General features: G+C 41.3%; 1 protein-coding gene across 1 annotated transcript; it reads left to right on the top strand.

Moving 5' to 3' along the window:
* Positions 1–654: 654 nt before the first annotated feature.
* On the top strand, positions 655–13,527 carry LOC146860916 (uncharacterized). The gene is made up of 2 exons (XM_085646183.1): positions 655–1,942; positions 5,741–13,527. The coding sequence occupies exons 1-2, from the start codon at positions 655–657 to the stop codon at positions 13,525–13,527; spliced, it is 9,075 nt and encodes a 3,024-aa protein (XP_085502309.1).
* The last annotated feature ends 5,216 nt before the right edge of the window (positions 13,528–18,743 follow it).

The following is an 18,743-nucleotide window of genomic DNA, read 5'->3' as shown; positions in this document are numbered from 1 at the left end:
TAGAATTGGAATTCAAGTTTGATTCTTGTTCTCATTTAACAATGATAAATGAGGATGTTTTCAAAAAACATTTTAACAGCTCTATAAAACTTTTTAAGAGTGATGTTTCTCCGCAAGGGTATGGTGGGGCAACCATTAAAATGTTAGGTTATTTCTTAGCAACCATAGAGTTGTGTGGACGATTGATTGCGGGCAAGGTGTATGTGGCCAAACGGGGGGATGCGCTTTTAGGCTGGCCTCATCAACGTCTTTTGGGTGTAACTCTAAATCCTAACAAGGTCCCTCAGGTTCAGATACAGCAAGTTGGTGAAGCTGGTTCAATGTTTGCAGAACAATTTCCTGAGGTGTTTGATGAGAAGTTAGGTTGTCTTAAGGGATACAGACATTGCATCCGTTTGAAAAAAGGGGCGGTTCCAGTTGTGGCCAGGTGCAGAAGAATACCTATCAATGAACAGATAGGTGTAGAAAAAGAGATTGAACGGTTGGCAGATTCAGGTATCATTGAGCCAGTGGAATCGACAGAATGGCTGGCTCCCATTGTCGTGGCCAAGAAGGCTAGTGGGGAGCTTAGGCTTTGCATAGTCTTGCGCTCCCTAAATAAGGAGGTGATAGTAGATCATTTTCCGTTGCCAAACATTGATGAGATGAGATGAGATGATTGGGACCTTAGAGGGTGCAAGGTTTTTTACCACACTTGATTTAGCTTCGGCTTATCACCAGGTTGAACTGGATGAGTCCTCACAAGATTTAACGGCTTTTGTGACACCTATGGGCACCTACAAATTTCGTAGGATGCCTTTTGGGTTGGTTTCTGCGGCAGCAGTTTTTCAGCGGATCATGACTAGGATATTAAAAGGCATTGGAGGGGTCAGATGTTATCAAGATGACTTGTTGATTTATGGAAGATCAAAGTCTGAGCATTACTCAAGGGTGTGTGCTGTTCTAAAACGTTTGAAGGAATCAGGCTTGACGTTAAAGAGAGAGAAATGCAAATTTGGTGTTGAGGAGGTGAACTATCTAGGACATTGCATTACCGGTCTTGGTGTTTTCCCAAAGAAGGATTTAGTGGATACCATCGTGAACATGAAGGAACCTACAAACAAGGAGGAATTATTATCTTTTCTTGGGATGGTAGAATTCTATAGCAAGTTTATTCCTGGGTATGCTGACAAAACTCAGAATATGAGGAGACTTACGGCAAAGAGTGTTATTTTTCAGTGGTCTGTTGAGTGTGGGAATGAGTTTTGTTCTTTAAAAAAAGAGTTGATGAAAGCTCCTTCGCTACAGGCATTTGTTCCGGGACAAGATACTTACATTTTCACGGATGCTAGTATAAAGGGTTTAGGAGCTGTGTTGGTTCAAAAGTATGAGGTTGCAGAGAAGTTAATTGCATGTGCTTCAAGGTGTTTGAGAGGTCCAGAGGTAAATTATTCGGTAATTGAGAAAGAATCATTGGCTATTTTTTGGGCTCTGAGGAAATTTAAGAATTTGATCTGGGGTACCAAGGTGAAAGTTTTGTCGGATCATAAGCCACTCAAAGGGGTGTTTTCTAAAAAAGGTTTGGATTCAATTTCCTCAAGGATTAGGAGGTGGATTATTTCTCTCCAGGAATTTGATTTTGAAGTTGACTATATTCCTGGGGTGGTAAACAAGTCTGCGGACTGTCTTTCTAGGTTAGTTGATCCTAATGGGTGCGTGTTGGATGATGATGTCATCAAAGAAGAAGATAGTATCAGTGTTTGTGAAGTGACATCAGGTGCCATTAGTGAGTCAGAATGGAATGAAGAAGTAGAGAAAGATGGAGAGATAAGGAAAGTGATGGAAACACTGTTATCCAATGGTCATTTGGAAAAACCATGGGCTTTGGTTGGTGATGAACTCTCAGTTAGTGAGGGTCTTCTCACACGTGGTACCAAGCTTGTTCCTCCTGCAGGCATTAGAAGTAAACTTCTTGGTTTAGCTCATGTTGGGCATCTTGGGATTGTTAAGAAAAAAGAGTTTATAAGCTTACAATTTTGGTGGCCAGGCATGGATCTAGAGATTGAAAGGTTGGTTAGGGATTGTGTGGAGTGTTGTGCGAGTGATAAGGTATTAAAGACTAGGCAGATTCCTATGGTATGTAGAAAATTACCAAAATACCCGTGGGATGAGATAGCTATTGACATAGTGGGTCCATTGCAAGATGTGAGTGACACTCCTTATCTAATAGTTGTGTTAGATCTGTATTCTAGATGGGTTGAAGTGGGTGCAGTCAGAGAAATCTCTACAGGATGTGTCATCAAGTTCTTGGAGGGGATTTTCAGAAGAGAGAGTTTTCCCAATAGCATTCTTTTTGATAACTGACCGCAATTCTGTTCCAAAGAATTTTTAAGTTTCTTGGGTGAATGTGGGATTGTCCAAAAAAGGAGTGCGATCTATCATCCAGAAACTAATGGGGCGGTGGAACGAGTTAACAAAACTTTACAAGAAAGCATACAACTTGCAAGGGCAAACAATCTGAACTGGAAAGAGGTTTTGCAAGAAAGAATAACGGCCTATCGCATGTCTCCGCATTTGACTACTGGGAGATCGCCTTTTGAACTTTTCAAAGGCAGGGCACCAAATTCTAAATTATGTCCAGGTTGGATGAAACTAAACAAAGGTTTGGTTAATAATCAAATTGGTTCTTGGAGGGATAGAGAAATAGATAAACAGGTTGAGAGGATTTTGATATGAGAAAATCTGCACGGTTTAATGAGGTAAATATGGGTGATTTAGTAAAGATTAAAGCTCCAGTTGGATGTCAGCCTGGTTCTAAGTTCTCTAGTTGCAAGTTGATAGTCAAATTATTTAAGAATGCTGTCAAAACCGATGATGGCCGGATATGGAACAAAAATCGAGTTGTGGTAGTTAATCGCAATTTGCCTTCCTCCGAAGAGCAGGGAGTTTCAAACAATTCTTCTTGCTCTCTGACGAATTCGTCTTGTTCCATTCCCAACAGATTTCCTGGGGCACTTACAAGTGTCAGGGAAAGGAGTCAGAGAGTACGGAGACTTCCAGTATACATGAAAGATTATGTATGATTTGTTTCTCTTGAATTTACTTGTATGATTTTACATGTTACAGTTGTTTTCATTTTTAAACTATGTAGTTCATAGTTATTTTATGTATGTGGTTATATTTATATTTATTTGTTTTATTGTAAAGAAGGGAAGATGTGTGACATTGCATTGTCACTTTAAGGTTTGAGAACCTTTTACAATTGTAATTCCAAGTGGAATGTTGGTTGGGGGAGCGAGAGCTTTTCTTTGTAGAGAGTTGGAGCTGCGTGTAAGGTGGATGAGGTGAATAAACCCTACCTGACTTAAACTACGTGGATGAAGATTTATTTCAGTGAAGTTACCACTTTACACAACCCTCTCTGGACTACCCAGATCCAAACTGGCTCCTCTAAGGGCCTTGTTCAACTTTGCTGCAAGTCTCATTACTGCCTCAAAAAGAAACAACCACATCACCCCTGATATGAAATCCCTCAACTGGCTCCCATATGTACCAAGAATTCAGCTAAAAGTTGCCTGCATGACTCATAAAGCACTCCACTTCAAAACCATTAGGCATCTTGCTCAGAAGCTCAAACTTTCTAGTGGCTCCAGATCATCTAGTAGCTCCAACAACTTACTTCTGAAACCACAGAGATTCCACCAGTAGAAAACTTACAACCAATCGTTCTCTCGCATTGCCCTGAGAATTTGGAACATCTTGCCCACTGAAGTCAGAATGAATGCCTCAACTATATCTTTTAAGAAAGAAGACAAAGTACTTTTTATGAACAGATTCCTTACCTAGATCCTATGATGCCCTTCTTTTCTCAATCACATTCATAACTACTTCTCACCGGCTACTTTAGTATTTTTGACTTATCAGTGTTGACATTATCCTCCCTTTTCTCAACACTGCCTGATCCTACAGTTTTCTTGAGTATGATATTTATGTTTCATGGTTCATCTCATCTGCTCTCTGAACAGTGTAAAGTGTACCCTCCCTTTTCTGGGATCCACCTTATCCTGTATTTTTCTCAAATATGATATTATTGTTATTATTGTTCTGCTCTCTGTAAATTTGTAAAGGGTCATGTTTGCGCTATAAAAAACTATCAAAATAAATTATTGTGCCCTGTTAGCACTTTCACTATTAAGGAGTTTGAGATGGTTCAATAAGGCATGTAACAGTTTGTGAAATAATCCTCTAGTATTGCTTCCTCTACTCATAATTTATTTTCTGAATCATCTCATTCAATGCATCAAAAACGAGTTTCTTTGTTTCTTGAAATTTAACATTGTTTTAGGTACATAGAATAATTATTTTGTGTAATAATGTAATTTTCTGAAAGAACTGATGCTGCAGCTTTTTATATATAATTATGCTTTACTTGCCACATAATCCACATTTTACTGCATAATTTGCAGATTTAAAAATAGTTCCCAGCTCAAAGAGATCAAAAGTTATATAATAGGAGTGTCACATGTTACGGTGCGTTTGTAGTCCCTTTGTAAAGGTTAACTGGTCACCTTTTATTTTCTGAATCTTGAATTCATATATTACTGACTATGTTCCACGCTTAGAACATGTAAAGATGTTACTATACAATTAAACGTTAATATTGACTCCACTGAAGCAGTTTGTGACTGTGAGCACCATGCTGCCAATTTAGATGAAATAGTTCAAGAACTTTTTACATTATTGCACTTCTAGAGGCCTGCTTCTTGCAACTGGATAGTCTAGTGTTAGTCCTTTATAAGTGATCTCAGACCACATTTTGGTCTGAACATTTCAGTGTCCATTTTTTTGACAAATGGAGTCAAAACATCAACCTGATTTAAGCCTGCAAATGTACTAGGAAACTATTTGTCTGGTCCCTTTACAGAAATGAATGTATCACCTTTTAATTGTATATTAATATTTCCGCTATCCACAATTGCTTACTGCACAATCTGCATTTTCACCTTGCACTATTTATGATGTTTTCCACCATTGTTAGTACTGTATTACTGTGGAAAATTGCCTTCATGTGACTTTATAATATTTGTAAATACAAAATAGTAAATTAGGAATTATTTCTTATACAAAGACCTTTATAGCATTTATTGCATACGCCACTGCTGCTTTTAGTCAGTGATTTAGATTTTTTTTTTAATGCCTTTGAATTTCTCTTTGTGGAACACAGTCTTTCTGTTACACCAAGTTCCAAATGAAATATTGGGTTGCGCCCCACCATTTAAGACTTGGTACTAATAAGGTTCAATCTTTGCCCAAATAGTATCTAGATGTGTTAAAATGTCAAAACAGTGGAATAATACTGCAACTGAATGTACTCATTATGCAACCTAATTTACTTATTTTTAGTGTAGAGGTTTTCAACCCTGTCTCATTATTTCGTCCTCCATTGCTGTAAAATTCTAGTGAACTTACATAAAGGGTAAATAAATAATATTACACACAAACTAATTATGAGAGTTAGCAACCCTCTATTAAAAGCTGAAAAGAAGGAAACGATTCAATACTTTGCCTTTTGAACACTTAATTGTAAAATGCTGACAACTGCTACCATACTTCACACATATTACTGCATCTCTCAGTTTCCAGCTGTTATGTTTATCTCCTTTAATTCTAAGGAATTACAGCTATCAAAGACGTATTTAATTTACTACGGAATGTCTATTGTTTTGTAACTAATATTAATGTCCTCTTTTATTACCTACAGGATGTGTCTATGAAGTATGTGAGTGGTCTCCCTGGTATGATGTCAGCTACCCGCAACCAGGTCCTACAAGTGGAGACTTTGAATCATTTGCAAATTTAAAGGCTAAAGGATATGCTATTTGTGATGCTCCCAAACAAGTAACATGCAGAGCACAGAGCTTCCCAAGTGTTCCTTTAAACGAACTGAGTCAAACGTTAGTATGTAGTGAAACCTTAGGCCTCATGTGCTACAACAAGGACCAATCTTCTGGACTGTGTTATAATTATGAGATTGAAGTTTTGTGCTGTAAGACGGTGCAAGGGTGTACAAGCACAATAAGCACAACCACTGCACCCACATCATTCTCCACCACACAAACACACTCCACATCCCCAGGCTGTGTCCATGAAGTCTGTGAGTGGTCTCCTTGGTATGACGTCAGCTACCCTGAACCAGGTCCTACAAGTGGAGACTTTGAATCATTTGCAAATTTAAGGGCTAAAGGATACGATGTATGTGAAGTTCCCAAGGAAATTAACTGTAGAGCTCAAAGCTTCCCCACAGTACCAATAAATGAACTTGGTCAATCACTAGTGTGCAGTGAAACTTTAGGTCTAATGTGCTACAACAAGGACCAAGGATCAGGATTATGCTACAATTATGAGGTTGAGATTTTGTGCTGCAAGCTTGTACAAGGATGTAAAACTAGCACAACAACGCCAAAAACTAGCACTCACTTGACATCATCATCAACAACTAAGACAACAAGCACCAGAACAACTCCTAAAACGAGCACAACTTCTGCCTCCACAACACCATCAACCACAACCCAATACTCCACAACTACTGGCTGTGTCTATGAGGTTTGTGAGTGGTCTCCTTGGTATGATGTCAGCTTCCCACAACCAGGTCCGACAAATGGAGACTTTGAATCATTTGAAAATGTAAAGGCTAATGGATATGATGTATGTGAAGTTCCCAAGGAAGTTAAGTGCAGAGCTAAAGACTTCCCCACAGTACCAATAATTGAACTTGGTCAGTCTCTAGTGTGCAGTGAAACTTTAGGTCTCATGTGCTACAACAAGGATCAAGAAACAGGATTATGTTACAATTATGAGGTTGAGATTTTGTGCTGCAAGCTTGTACAAGGATGTAAAACAAGCACAACAACGCCAAAAACTAGCACTCACTTGACATCATCATCGACAACTAAGACAACAAGCACCAGAACAACTCCTAAAACGAGCACAACTTCTGCCTCCACAACACCATCAACCACAACCCAATACTCCACAACGACTGGCTGTGTCTATGAGGTTTGTGAGTGGTCTCCTTGGTATGATGTCAGCTTCCCACAACCAGGTCCTACAAATGGAGACTTTGAATCATTTGAAAATTTAAAGGCTAATGGATATGATGTATGTGAAGTTCCCAAGGAAGTTAAGTGCAGAGCTAAAGACTTCCCCACAGTACCAATAATTGAACTTGGTCAGTCTCTAGTGTGCAGTGAAACTTTAGGTCTCATGTGCTACAACAAGGACCAAGGATCAGGATTATGCTACAATTATGAGGTTGAGATTTTGTGCTGCAAGCTTGTACAAGGATGTAAAACTAGCACAACAACGCCAACAACTAGCACTCACTTGACATCATCATCGACAACTAAGATAACAAGCACCAGAACAACTCCTAAAACGAGCACAACTTCTGCCTCCACAACACCATCAACCACAACCCAATACTCCACAACTACTGGCTGTGTCTATGAGGTTTGTGAGTGGTCTCCTTGGTATGATGTCAGCTACCCTGAACCAGGTCCTACAAGTGGAGACTTTGAATCATTTGCAAATTTAAGGGATAAAGGATATGATGTATGTGAAGCTCCCAAGGAAGTTAAGTGTAGAGCTCAAAGCTTCCCCACAGTACCAGTAAATGAACTTGGTCAATCGCTAGTGTGCAGTGAAACTTTAGGTCTAATGTGCTACAACAAGGATCAAGAAACAGGATTATGTTACAATTATGAGGTTGAGATTTTGTGCTGCAAGCTTGTAAATGGATGTAAAACTAGCACAACGCCAAAAACTAGCACTCACTTGACATCATCATCGACAACTAAGACAACAAGCACCAGAACAACTCCTAAAACGAGCACAACTTCTGCCTCCACAACACCATCAACCACAACCCAATACTCCACAACTACTGGCTGTGTCTATGAGGTTTGCGAGTGGTCTCCTTGGTATGATGTCAGCTTCCCACAACCAGGTCCTACAAATGGAGACTTTGAATCATTTGAAAATTTAAAGGCTAATGGATATGATGTATGTGAAGTTCCCAAGGAAGTTAAGTGCAGAGCTAAAGACTTCCCCACAGTAACAATAATTGAACTTGGTCAATCGCTAGTGTGCAGTGAAACTTTAGGTCTAATGTGCTACAACAAGGATCAAGAAACAGGATTATGTTACAATTATGAGGTTGAGATTTTGTGCTGCAAGCTTGTACAAGGATGTAAAACAAGCACAACAACGCCAAAAACTAGCACTCACTTGACATCATCATCGACAACTAAGACAACAAGCACCAGAACAACTCCTAAAACGAGCACAACTTCTGCCTCCACAACACCATCAACCACAACCCAATACTCCACAACGACTGGCTGTGTCTATGAGGTTTGCGAGTGGTCTCCTTGGTATGATGTCAGCTTCCCACAACCAGGTCCTACAAATGGAGACTTTGAATCATTTGAAAATTTAAAGGCTAATGGACATGATGTATGTGAAGTTCCCAAGGAAGTTAAGTGCAGAGCTAAAGACTTCCCCACAGTACCAATAATTGAACTTGGTCAGTCTCTAGTGTGCAGTGAAACTTTAGGTCTAATGTGCTACAACAAGGATCAAGAAACAGGATTATGTTACAATTATGAGGTTGAGATTTTGTGCTGCAAGCTTGTAAATGGATGTAAAACTAGCACAACGCCAAAAACTAGCACTCACTTGACATCATCATCGACAACTAAGACAACAAGCACCAGAACAACTCCTAAAACGAGCACAACTTCTGCCTCCACAACACCATCAACCACAACCCAATACTCCACAACTACTGGCTGTGTCTATGAGGTTTGCGAGTGGTCTCCTTGGTATGATGTCAGCTTCCCACAACCAGGTCCTACAAATGGAGACTTTGAATCATTTGAAAATTTAAAGGCTAATGGATATGATGTATGTGAAGTTCCCAAGGAAGTTAAGTGCAGAGCTAAAGACTTCCCCACAGTACCAATAATTGAACTTGGTCAGTCTCTAGTGTGCAGTGAAACTTTAGGTCTCATGTGCTACAACAAGGACCAAGGATCAGGATTATGCTACAATTATGAGGTTGAGATTTTGTGCTGCAAGCTTGTACAAGGATGTAAAACTAGCACAACAACGCCAAAAACGAGCACTCACTTGACATCATCATCGACAACTAAGACTACAAGCACCAGAACAAGTCCTAAAACGAGCACAACTTCTGCCTCCACAACACCATCAACCACAACCCAATACTCCACAACTACTGGCTGTGTCTATGAGGTTTGTGAGTGGTCTCCTTGGTATGATGTCAGCTACCCTGAACCAGGTCCTACAAGTGGAGACTTTGAATCATTTGCAAATGTAAGGGATAAAGGATATGATGTATGTGAAGCTCCCAAGGAAGTTAAGTGTAGAGCTCAAAGCTTCCCCACAGTACCAATAAATGAACTTGGTCAATCGCTAGTGTGCAGTGAAACTTTAGGTCTAATGTGCTACAACAAGGATCAAGAAACAGGATTATGTTACAATTATGAGGTTGAGATTTTGTGCTGCAAGCTTGTACAAGGATGTAAAACTAGCACAACAACGCCAAAAACTAGCACTCACTTGACATCATCATCGACAACTAAGTCAACAAGTACCAGAACAACTCCTAAAACTAGCACAACTTCTGCCTCCACAACACCATCAACCACAACCCAATACTCCACAACAACTGGCTGTGTCTATGAGGTTTGTGAGTGGTCTCCTTGGTATGATGTCAGCTTCCCACAACCAGGTCCTACAAATGGAGACTTTGAATCATTTGAAAATTTAAAGGCTAATGGATATGATGTATGTGAAGTTCCCAAGGAAGTTAAGTGCAGAGCTAAAGACTTCCCCACAGTACCAATAATTGAACTTGGTCAGTCTCTAGTGTGCAGTGAAACTTTAGGTCTCATGTGCTACAACAAGGACCAAGGATCAGGATTATGCTACAATTATGAGGTTGAGATTTTGTGCTGCAAGCTTGTACAAGGATGTAAAACTAGCACAACAACGCCAACAACTAGCACTCACTTGACATCATCATCGACAACTAAGATAACAAGCACCAGAACAACTCCTAAAACGAGCACAACTTCTGCCTCCACAACACCATCAACCACAACCCAATACTCCACAACTACTGGCTGTGTCTATGAGGTTTGTGAGTGGTCTCCTTGGTATGATGTCAGCTACCCTGAACCAGGTCCTACAAGTGGAGACTTTGAATCATTTGCAAATTTAAGGGATAAAGGATATGATGTATGTGAAGCTCCCAAGGAAGTTAAGTGTAGAGCTCAAAGCTTCCCCACAGTACCAGTAAATGAACTTGGTCAATCGCTAGTGTGCAGTGAAACTTTAGGTCTAATGTGCTACAACAAGGATCAAGAAACAGGATTATGTTACAATTATGAGGTTGAGATTTTGTGCTGCAAGCTTGTAAATGGATGTAAAACTAGCACAACGCCAAAAACTAGCACTCACTTGACATCATCATCGACAACTAAGACAACAAGCACCAGAACAACTCCTAAAACGAGCACAACTTCTGCCTCCACAACACCATCAACCACAACCCAATACTCCACAACTACTGGCTGTGTCTATGAAGTTTGCGAGTGGTCTCCTTGGTATGATGTCAGCTTCCCACAACCAGGTCCTACAAATGGAGACTTTGAATCATTTGAAAATTTAAAGGCTAATGGATATGATGTATGTGAAGTTCCCAAGGAAGTTAAGTGCAGAGCTAAAGACTTCCCCACAGTACCAATAATTGAACTTGGTCAGTCTCTAGTGTGCAGTGAAACTTTAGGTCTAATGTGCTACAACAAGGATCAAGAAACAGGATTATGTTACAATTATGAGGTTGAGATTTTGTGCTGCAAGCTTGTAAATGGATGTAAAACTAGCACAACGCCAAAAACTAGCACTCACTTGACATCATCATCGACAACTAAGACAACAAGCACCAGAACAACTCCTAAAACGAGCACAACTTCTGCCTCCACAACACCATCAACCACAACCCAATACTCCACAACTACTGGCTGTGTCTATGAGGTTTGCGAGTGGTCTCCTTGGTATGATGTCAGCTTCCCACAACCAGGTCCTACAAATGGAGACTTTGAATCATTTGAAAATTTAAAGGCTAATGGATATGATGTATGTGAAGTTCCCAAGGAAGTTAAGTGCAGAGCTAAAGACTTCCCCACAGTACCAATAATTGAACTTGGTCAGTCTCTAGTGTGCAGTGAAACTTTAGGTCTCATGTGCTACAACAAGGACCAAGGATCAGGATTATGCTACAATTATGAGGTTGAGATTTTGTGCTGCAAGCTTGTACAAGGATGTAAAACTAGCACAACAACGCCAAAAACGAGCACTCACTTGACATCATCATCGACAACCAAGACTACAAGCACCAGAACAAGTCCTAAAACGAGCACAACTTCTGCCTCCACAACACCATCAACCACAACCCAATACTCCACAACTACTGGCTGTGTCTATGAGGTTTGTGAGTGGTCTCCTTGGTATGATGTCAGCTACCCTGAACCAGGTCCTACAAGTGGAGACTTTGAATCATTTGCAAATGTAAGGGATAAAGGATATGATGTATGTGAAGCTCCCAAGGAAGTTAAGTGTAGAGCTCAAAGCTTCCCCACAGTACCAATAAATGAACTTGGTCAATCGCTAGTGTGCAGTGAAACTTTAGGTCTAATGTGCTACAACAAGGATCAAGAAACAGGATTATGTTACAATTATGAGGTTGAGATTTTGTGCTGCAAGCTTGTACAAGGATGTAAAACTAGCACAACAACGCCAAAAACTAGCACTCACTTGACATCATCATCGACAACTAAGTCAACAAGTACCAGAACAACTCCTAAAACAAGCACAACTTCTGCCTCCACAACACCATCAACCACAACCCAATACTCCACAACAACTGGCTGTGTCTATGAGGTTTGTGAGTGGTCTCCTTGGTATGATGTCAGCTTCCCACAACCAGGTCCTACAAATGGAGACTTTGAATCATTTGAAAATTTAAAGGCTAATGGATATGATGTATGTGAAGTTCCCAAGGAAGTTAAGTGCAGAGCTAAAGACTTCCCCACAGTACCAATAATTGAGCTTGGTCAATCTCTAGTGTGCAGTGAAACTTTAGGTCTCATGTGCTACAACAAGGACCAAGGATCAGGATTATGCTACAATTATGAGGTTGAGATTTTGTGCTGCAAGCTTGTACAAGGATGTAAAACTAGCACAACAACGCCAAAAACTAGCACTCACTTGACATCATCATCGACAACTAAGACAACAAGCACCAGAACAACTCCTAAAACGAGCACAACTTCTGCCTCCACAACACCATCAACCACAACCCAATACTCCACAACTACTGGCTGTGTCTATGAGGTTTGTGAGTGGTCTCCTTGGTATGATGTCAGCTACCCTGAACCAGGTCCTACAAGTGGAGACTTTGAATCATTTGCAAATTTAAGGGATAAAGGATATGATGTATGTGAAGCTCCCAAGGAAGTTAAGTGTAGAGCTCAAAGCTTCCCCACAGTACCAATCAATGAACTTGGTCAATCGCTAGTGTGCAGTGAAACTTTAGGTCTAATGTGCTACAACAAGGATCAAGAAACAGGATTGTGTTACAATTATGAGGTTGAGATTTTGTGCTGCAAGCTTGTACAAGGATGTAAAACTAGCACAACAACGCCAAAAACTAGCACTCACTTGACATCATCATCGACAACTAAGACAACAAGCACCAGAACAACTCCTAAAACAAGCACAACTTCTGCCTCCACAACACCATCAACCACAACCCAATACTCCACAACTACTGGCTGTGTCTATGAGGTTTGTGAGTGGTCTCCTTGGTATGATGTCAGCTACCCTGAACCAGGTCCTACAAGTGGAGACTTTGAATCATTTGCAAATTTAAGGGATAAAGGATATGATGTATGTGAAGCTCCCAAGGAAGTTAAGTGTAGAGCTCAAAGCTTCCCCACAGTACCAATAAATGAACTTGGTCAATCGCTAGTGTGCAGTGAAACTTTAGGTCTAATGTGCTACAACAAGGATCAAGAAACAGGATTATGTTACAATTATGAGGTTGAGATTTTGTGCTGCAAGCTTGTACAAGGATGTAAAACTAGCACAACAACGCCAAAAACTAGCACTCACTTGACATCATTATCAACAACTCAGGCAATAAGCACCAGAACAACTCCTAAAACGAGCACAACAACGCCAAAAACTAGCACTCTCTTGACATCATCATCAACAACTAAGGCAACAAGCACCAGAACAACTCCTAAAACAAGCACAACAACACCAAAAACCAGCACTCGGATTACCTCAACCTCAACAACTATGGCAACAAGCACCAGAACAACCCCTAAAACGAGTACAACAACTCAAAAAACTAGCACTCGCTTGACAGCATCATCGACTATCGCAAAGGTAAGTTGAACTTACTTTTTTTTAATTAGTACAGTAGACCTTGTAGAATAATATGTATGCTACAGAAGCATTGAGTGAGTGAAAGACCATAGCAAATAAATCAACATTTTCACTTCTGAGGGACAAGAAGAGCTGTTGTAAATAATACGTCTTAACCAATCACCCTTGGGGAATACTAGAGATTCAATGCTGTCACACAATATCTCAGAAAAGGTAGTATTGGAAAAATGAAGTTGCCAAAACCGGCCTTTGACACAGATGAGTGCCGAGAACAACTGAAAATGCCAAGTGGAAAGCCTCATAAGCAGGATTCCTTTTCCTTTTCCTGGGGTTGGGCTAATTTCTCATTCTATAGCAACTGGTGACCGCTTTACCAGTAGTAAATACAGAACTGTATTACCCCAATGTGCATCTTTGCTTGCCTCCAGAATTGGCTCCTCCTGTGAACTCCTCTTCCAGCCCTTTCCCTCTACCTGTCCTGCGTTCCTCTTATGCTACAAATAGTCCTTTCTGGAAGCAGCATGCTGCCCTTCACCCCTCCTATCAAAATGTCAATGGCAATCTACAAACAGCAAACACAGTTATGCTCATTAGTGTTCAAAGGAGCTCTAGATTAGTCACTGGGTGCCTTATATGCCATCATTGACCTGACTCAGTAATACAGAGTGTCCTAAGGTCCTTCGTATGACTAAGGATGAGGGGAAATTGACTTCTTTTGGGTGATCTGCCACTACTTTTGACACGATAATCCATTTTTATTTGGTCGGCTGACTTGCTGTGGTGAAAATTTTGGACCTTGCCTGACAGGTGAATTAGGGCCTTTTGGGCTAAGCAGAATAGGTGGTAGCTACCCCTTCCCTATTTCCATTCTTCAGTGGTTTCAGTATTGTGTGGTGACGATAAGGGATCCACTAGCCCCCTGTTTCTTTCAATATACATACATTCTACCACTTTGAGAGTTAAGAATTCCCTATGCTGATGATATTTAACTCCTCCTTGTATTTGACTATTTATTCCACAAATTCCATTTTGTGCATGCGAGAATGCCAAATAGGTGTCCAAAGCTGGATGGCATCCAGTTTTTCTAAAGTTAAATGGGGACAAATGGAGGTCCTGGTCAATGGGAAGGACTCTGCCTGCTGTTCATCTGCGTTTTGGCTCAGATCAATTCCCACTACCTTCCTGAAAAGTTAAGAACCTAGCCTTTGCAATCAACAAAGATTTGTCAGGCATAGGAGGTGCTTTCCTCCTGCTTCCTGCCACTTACCTTGCAAAATTCTTTATTTCATCCTACCTCAGTCTCATGCCATTGCCATTGAAAACAGTGTCCTCTCAAGCATGGGAAATGTCTAAGTGCTCTTTATTTAAGGCTTGCAGAATTTACAATATTGAAAATGCAGAAGATACAAATTCTGTTGAATTGTTCTGCAAAGTCTACATATTTGACTGCATTCCTGAAGTATTGCAGTCTGAGCATTGGTTTTCTGAGAGACAGCGCATTGACATTGGCATGTGCTTTTGGGCCACTGAGTTCAGAAGCCAAGACCCATCGGTTCAGATGAGTCTGTTGTGGTGGGCGTATCCTCAGGGTGCTTACCACACAAAATGTGGAGATAAAACATCACTAGTGCTGCAACTGATTTGTTGATAATTATTTGAGGCTCAATGGAGCCCTAAAAACTCAAAATATCTTCTAGCCCCTCTTGCTTTCTCCGCTGTTTGTTCAATGATCAGTTGTAGTATACTTGCACCATGCTGCCTTGAAGCGCACCCGTGTTCAATGAAGGAACAAATGCATAAATAATAAATTATGGTGTGATTACATACCCATCAGTCTAAATCATTGCATCATTGATGTTCCTTTTGCCTGTGTAGACTACAGTGATATATTTATACACAATGCATTGGGAACAGTTCCTAAGCAGGGCGCAATGACTCTCTGGAGACTCTCCAGGAGCTATGGAGTCCAGCATACTAAAAGTCCAAACAGCAACAGATGAGGGGGACGTGGAAGCAAAGTTCTAGACTACCCTTTAGAACAGAAATACTATAGATTAAGCAGACCAGTAAACAGGTAGGAATGGCAAGGTCAGCCTTTTGTTACTGAAACCTTTGCTGAGTGATCTACTTATGTAAACAAGATTTAGTCCCTTTTTTTATCTCAAATCCACTACAATGTACTGATATATTTCTTCCCAAGCACACAGTGGTCACCTTACACCTATAAAGCTTGGTGCAGCAGCCGTTCCTTCTTTAGGGCAGATGAGAATCGCTCTGCCTGCTCGACTCTCCTCTGCCTCAAATGAGGAACAAATGTATTAACATTATTAAAATTGTCCCAATCTAATGTCCTGGATGTGCTTGCTACGGGCGAGTGTGAGGGTGGAGCAGTGGTGATTACGGCTGATTGACAGCAGCAGGGATGACAGACAAGTTGTCTTGCGATGGCTAGCCCAGCATGTGCACTTCTGCTGCACTACTCCAGAAGAGGCATAACAACCGTGGGATTGAAGACACAAGTCCCTAATTCACAAAAAAAGCACTGGATTAGCCTGCTCCATCTAATCTTGATGCTTCTCTCATGCTGAAACCAGCATAAGAGCAGCTGCAGGACTGGTTATAGGTTTGAGTTGGGCAGGAAACTGGATCTAACCTGCATAGCTCCAAGAGGGGGCTGCAAACTCTTCTCATTTGACGCCGATTGTTTTTTAAGTTTTATATCTTTGTTAGTTTTCTTCACCTCACGGGGATCAGGGCAACTGTTCTCTGCTTGCCAGACCTCATTTTATATTTACATTAAAACCGAGCCACATGAAGCTTTTGAAGTCCTTGAGTCCTTCATAATTGTAGGCGGCCATGTTATTTTAAGCTGGACTGGTGCTTTTTGCCACATGAGAACATTCTGCTGATGTAATGAGTATTTTATATTTCTTTGGTTCAGTGCTGGCTAGGTGCCCTTCTGTATATACCTGCTATATCGCCGTATGTTCTAATCCTGCAGGCCACAAGCCTCACTAAAGCCGTCAGCACACCTTGGCCCTTCACAGCAAGCGTGTTGCTTTGCACCTAGCCCAGTCTGCAACTAGCTTGGATGATGCCACTCCTGCACCTAGCTAAGCCCACTAGATGCCTTCACAACCGATGGTCAAAGAAGCAGGGGGAAGCTGGTCCAGGCACCGGTGAGTTTTGACACTACACACCAAGAGTAAGCAGCCACTGGGGCCTCCAGATACAGAACACATCCCGACCACTTTCACAGCAGACGGGGGTGCAAGGGCTCTACAACATGTGACAGTGGTTGTTTAATTAAAAAATCAATACCACATCAATGTCTTTCCAGCAAATATGACAGCTGCCCTTGCAGCACCAGGGCCTCCATGCGCAGTGCAGTGAGATTTGCAACAGCTTATTATTTTCCAAAACTCCACCCGCTGCACCGCATCCTGCACGTTTGACTGCCTGGATACCCCCTGTCACCATGCAAGGATAGCGTTGGACAGAGCCAGCCGTGCCTCTCAGGTGACTCAAGAATTGGAAAGTTCAGAGCCAGTCACTTTTACACATGGCTTGGCTTGCTTGGGTTCATGTGCCTACAGTACAGCATGGAGCTGCCTCGCACCGCGAGGGTGCTTCAGCCACTTGGTTTTGATAAACAAGCGTGCATTGCAGTTTAATAACAGCAGATTGTTGATTTTACTTCAGTTATTTGCTTTGGATATGTGTTCAGGTAAATTGTTGCCTGAGTGAACTGGTTTTCGCTAACCATGAATTAGAACTGTGCATAAGTGTTGCTCTGTCGAAGTATATATTATCTATTTCTTTATGTTCCCCCCCACAGATTTGCTTAGTTAACATAACTACCTCATGCTGTAACCCGTTTGCTGACTTACAATACGTACACAGGCAACGCTTTCAGCTGCAGGATTTTACCCAGGGGCCACTCTGCTGTGTGTAGGTCATGAGGCACCTGAATGCAATCTGATAGCGATAAAATTCCAGATATTTGCAGATGATAGATAAATGTGAGGCGAAATTTATGTTTGACAAATCTGTTGTTGATGTTTGTTTTTGTAATCCGGCCATTCTCTAGCAATAAGGAGGGCAAGGGCGGAAGACACTTCTCAGCTCTACTGAGTGATATGAGAGTGGAGTCTTTCTTCTGATTGGTGTTAAAAGTGTCAGAGAAGACAAGCAGGTGAAGAGGGCTGAAGCATATTTAAAAAAACAATATTGAGTGTCTTAATTTTACAGTACTCAGGGCATATGAACAAGCCCCTATCGCCACGGGAACGTCACTTTTTCCAACGTTCCTGTGGCGATAGGGGCTTTGCCTTATTTACAAGGCAGCATTAAGCCACTTAATGTGGCTTAATGCTGCCTTGTAAATAAGGCCCCCTTTCACGCTATGCTTAGCATGAAAGGGGTGGGCGTTGATGTGGGCGTTCCACCACAATACCCATTGGTTTTGACTCTGCCCCCTATCAAGGGTAGCGTAAATAGAAGGCAGTGCCAAAATTAAGACCAGGGAAAACCTGGTCTTAACTTGGCTAAATGAGGAGAAATGCTTTATTTCTCCTCGTTTTTGCTTTTTCCATGTGTGTTGCCCTGTGCAGCACACATGGAAAAAGCGAAACACCTTAGATTGTTAATGTGTAGGAAGGCGCTCCTTCCTGCAGAGGTGCCTCTGCATGTGTGAAGGCCAAGCACTGTGTCTTTGTGAGTGCAGGGTGATTAGTGAGTCCTTGAGTGCATGGCCAGTGTTGTACTTGCATGAGGACAAGGTGAGTAGACTTCCTGCTTAAGTTCAAGGGTGGAAAAGCACTGTCTTTGTGCAAAGGAAAGGTGTTGTATGAGTTTAGAGTTAATTTTCCTGTATGAGTGCAGGGCGAGTGGTGTGTCGGTGTAAGGCATAAGGTGAGAGATGTGTTTGTGTGAATGCAGCGTTAGAAGTATGAATGTGTGAGTGTAAGGGGAGAGGAGTCTACATGAGCATATAGTGAGTTATGCATTTATGAGTGCAGGGTGAAGAGAGGTCCAATGTGAGTACAAGACATCCATCACTGTAGTACTCCATTTCAGAACATTACAATCAGGGATAACAGAGGTCGTGGCAAAGGGGTTCAGCGCATGGCACTTCTCATCTTTCAACACAGATTGGTCCAATTGAATATTTTACACAGCTATTTTTTGTTTTATTTTCATAGTGGTATGGGCCTTGGATGGTG

The sequence above is a fragment of the Triturus cristatus genome, chromosome 3_1, assembly GCF_964204655.1.
Source record: "Triturus cristatus chromosome 3_1, aTriCri1.1, whole genome shotgun sequence".
Lineage (NCBI taxonomy): Eukaryota > Metazoa > Chordata > Amphibia > Caudata > Salamandridae > Triturus > Triturus cristatus.
The sequence above is the reverse complement of the archived record's forward strand: the minus strand, read 5'-3'. Positions and strand labels throughout refer to the sequence as shown.